This window comes from Sinocyclocheilus anshuiensis, unplaced genomic scaffold (assembly GCF_001515605.1).
Source record: "Sinocyclocheilus anshuiensis isolate Anshui unplaced genomic scaffold, SAMN03320099.WGS_v1.1 C33089577, whole genome shotgun sequence".
NCBI lineage: Eukaryota > Metazoa > Chordata > Actinopteri > Cypriniformes > Cyprinidae > Sinocyclocheilus > Sinocyclocheilus anshuiensis.
Window position 1 is genome coordinate 1 of NW_015621686.1, and position 2,448 is coordinate 2,448.

At 33.9% G+C, this 2,448-nt stretch overlaps 1 protein-coding gene across 1 annotated transcript; it reads right to left on the minus strand.

Moving 5' to 3' along the window:
• Positions 1-472: 472 nt before the first annotated feature.
• On the minus strand, positions 473-2,442 carry LOC107683250 (prostaglandin-H2 D-isomerase-like; the record flags this gene model as incomplete). Its single annotated transcript, XM_016479314.1, has 5 exons — positions 2,364-2,442; positions 1,426-1,565; positions 1,200-1,276; positions 656-766; positions 473-574 (listed from the first exon to the last, which is right to left on the minus strand). Coding segments are annotated over exons 1-5 (502 nt in total), but the record flags the coding sequence as incomplete, so codon positions are not given.
• Positions 2,443-2,448: the final 6 nt, after the last annotated feature.

The following is a 2,448-nucleotide window of genomic DNA, read 5'->3' on the forward strand; positions in this document are numbered from 1 at the left end:
GCTCACCAATGGATCCTCTGCAGTGAATGGGTGCCATCAGAGTGCAGAACATGCAGCTTTTCACTTCACAAGATGTTAATTGACGGACTTAAGTCGTGTGGATTACTTGTGGATTATTGTGAAAGTTTTTATCAGCTGTTTTGACTCTCATTCTGACGGCATCCATTCACTCCAGAGGATCCACTGGATCCACTAAATTTCTCCAAATCTGTTCCAATAAATAAAGCCACTCATCTATATATTGGATAGCCTGAGGGTGAGTGAATATCAGAAGTTTTCATTTTTGGGTAAACTATTCATGAGCTTGTTCTATGTGTGCATGGTTTTTTTGTTTATTCAGCAAACTTTACAGGCCCTATTTAAGGTCACATAAACATTAAACATTAACCTAAGTGCAGTTTATTCCTGCTCTTTTGCAGCATGGCAGTCTGAAATAAACAGTTTTTGTTCATTATATCATATGCAAACTTACCAACATCTGCTGCAATGACAATGGCCTCGTCAGAAAAGCCCAGAGATAAAGCAAAAGATCTGAACTTCTCTATTAGTTCTGGCCTTTGTATAGATGACCGGCCTAGGATAATGTTTCTGACAAATTATTATGCTTCATTAATATGTCAAACACAAGTCATATAATTTATCAGTGTAGACTTACCGTAAAGAGCTACTTGAGTGTATTCTTTGTGCATGTTCTTGTATTTAAGGACCAAACTATAATCAGTGTAATTGGTCTCCACTATTGTGATGTCTTTTATTATATTGTGTCCTTAAAATGACAAAAAGTCAGACATATCATGTTATTAATTTAAAGTTAAGGGATTGGTCTGATATGTTTATGTTTGTGTACCTGTCATAAAAGGTGTTTATAGTAAAAGAAGTAAATGACTAAGTATATACAGGCTAAATCCTACATTAGTTAAGGTAACAATCACAGGTTACCACTTTTTTTCAGTGTATGTGAATTCAGTTCTGTTTGCACTACATTCTACTTAATATTCTGTATATATAATAAGTGAGAAGTAATCTCTTATTTTTCTTGTAGGTCTGATGAAAGAGTGCAATGGACTTAAATGCACTTGAAAGTTTTTGACATTTGCCAATGTCAAATCTCACATTTCAAACAGTTCTTAGTGTGAATAAAGAAAACATTTTATAAGAAGTGATCACAAAGATGTTTGAGAGAGGAAATGAGAGCTTACTTTTGCTGAAGTAAGTGAATTCTCCAGGAACATCTGTCTTCTCATATGAATAAACACTGATGGAGCATCCATATGGTCTGTTAATTCAAATATATACAGACTGTTAGTACAGAGCTCAAATATTTTGGTTAAATGTATTTTCCCATCACAATATGTTCCCCCTTTTGTTATTCAATTTGGTGTGAAAATGTAAATATGGAACAATATCCTATCCAGAGTTCTGCACCTTATGCTCCACATGGTCAGATTCACATTTCCATTGGCATCTGGTACTAGAAGGCCTTTAGAAACCTTCAGATGGTTTTTGAACATTGCAAAAAACGGTGACTCATCTGCAAGTCCAATCCGGTACCATTCACCTGCGAACTGACAGGAAATGTAGTAAAGATGGTAAGCAGTTTACTAAAGGCCCCCAAGGGTTCTGTAGTATCAAGTGTTTTGTTAATCACGTACTGTTATTGAAAAAAAAATACAGTGGTTTGAAAAAGAATCTGCAGTCATTTCACAATTTGTTAACATTAGTTAATGACATAAGTTAACCATGAACTAACATTGAAAAATAATTTAAACCATTAAAACCAAAAGCTATATCTGTCAATATTATTTAATGGACCTGAGCTAACATGAACTATCAATGAACAGTTGTACAAGGATTAATAAATGCTGTAATAAATGCTCATTGTTAATGTTAGTTAATGCATAACGTTAACTAACAGGACTTTATTGTGTTACTGAGAACTAGAAATGGTTGCATATTTTCTAACAAAATGTAATGTGGCACAAAGAGAAGCTGACACATGTAACTCAACCTTTATTTTGTTCTTTCTGTGAAAACAGCTTACTCATATTACCAATTAAAGCAGGAATTATGAATAGTTTTAAGATCACTGCATCTGTTTAATATTGAAAAACTTTGATTCGCATTCTTGTGTAGAAATAAAAGCTGATGAACCATGATCTGTTCTTTAAGTAAACTATGGTGATGTGAGAAACTGATGTCCGCCTCTTCACTGTTTGCTTTTGAATTTGAACTTTTGAACAAATGCTACATAAACATACAGATTCACTTGAAATGCCTTGAAAAAAACATGAATTCAATGCTTAAACTACTTACCCCCAAAATCTATTAAAGCACAACCCAAACAACTAAAAACTCATACTCACTTTCTCCATATCAAAGTTGGGCTGAGGTTCAATAACAAGGTGTGTGTTGAAACCATGTGTCCCCAAAAACATACAAAGCAAAAGT